Raw genomic sequence first — 622 nt, forward strand, 5'->3', positions numbered from 1 at the left:
CAGACCCCAGGGACCTTCATGGAGATCGGCGCTCAGGACGGAGAGTTCATGTCCCTGACTCTGTACCTGGAGAAGGAGCTGGGATTCCGCGGGTTGCTGGTCGAGCCAAATCCCAACGACTACGGAAAGCTGCGCGCGCGGGGCAGGACGGCCAAGAGTATCAACGCCTGCGCCACGCCAGGCATCGGGCACAGGGCGGTAGGTTGAAGGGTAGTTGTCGTAAGAAGGATGGAGCTAAAGTATGTTGGGTGTTAGAGAGGGAGGGAAGGAGGGGGAATAGAGAGGATAGGAAGGAGAATGAATGTAGAGAATGGGTGTGTTGATGTTTGTGTTGTAGAGGATGAGTGTGCTGAAGTTTGTGTTGTAGAGAATGAGTGTGCTGAAGTTTGTGTTGTAGAGAATGAGTGTGTTGAAGTTTGTGTTGTAGAGAATGAGTGTGCTGAAGTTTGTGTTGTAGAGGATGGTGTGTTGAAGTTTGTCTTGTAGAGAAGGGTGTGTTGCAATTGAAATGAAATACTGGAATATATTGAAAAAAATAAATAAACAATAGAATTTTTTTTTTGCTAAATAGGAAGGGAGGGAGAGAGAAATGGAAATGTTAGGAACAAAATAAATGCAGAGA

The 622-nt window shown here is 46.5% G+C and overlaps 1 protein-coding gene across 1 annotated transcript in view; it reads left to right on the forward strand.

Annotated features, from left to right (window-relative positions):
• Positions 1–622, forward strand: part of LOC119582162 — a 4997-nt gene that overhangs the window by 970 nt on the left and 3405 nt on the right. Inside the window, exon 2 of the mRNA XM_037930400.1 lies at positions 4–198. Within this exon, the coding sequence (XP_037786328.1) occupies positions 4–198 (195 nt within the window). The remainder of the gene's footprint in view (positions 1–3; positions 199–622) is intronic.

Source organism: Penaeus monodon, chromosome 15 (assembly GCF_015228065.2).
Source record: "Penaeus monodon isolate SGIC_2016 chromosome 15, NSTDA_Pmon_1, whole genome shotgun sequence".
In the NCBI taxonomy this organism is placed as follows: domain Eukaryota; kingdom Metazoa; phylum Arthropoda; class Malacostraca; order Decapoda; family Penaeidae; genus Penaeus; species Penaeus monodon.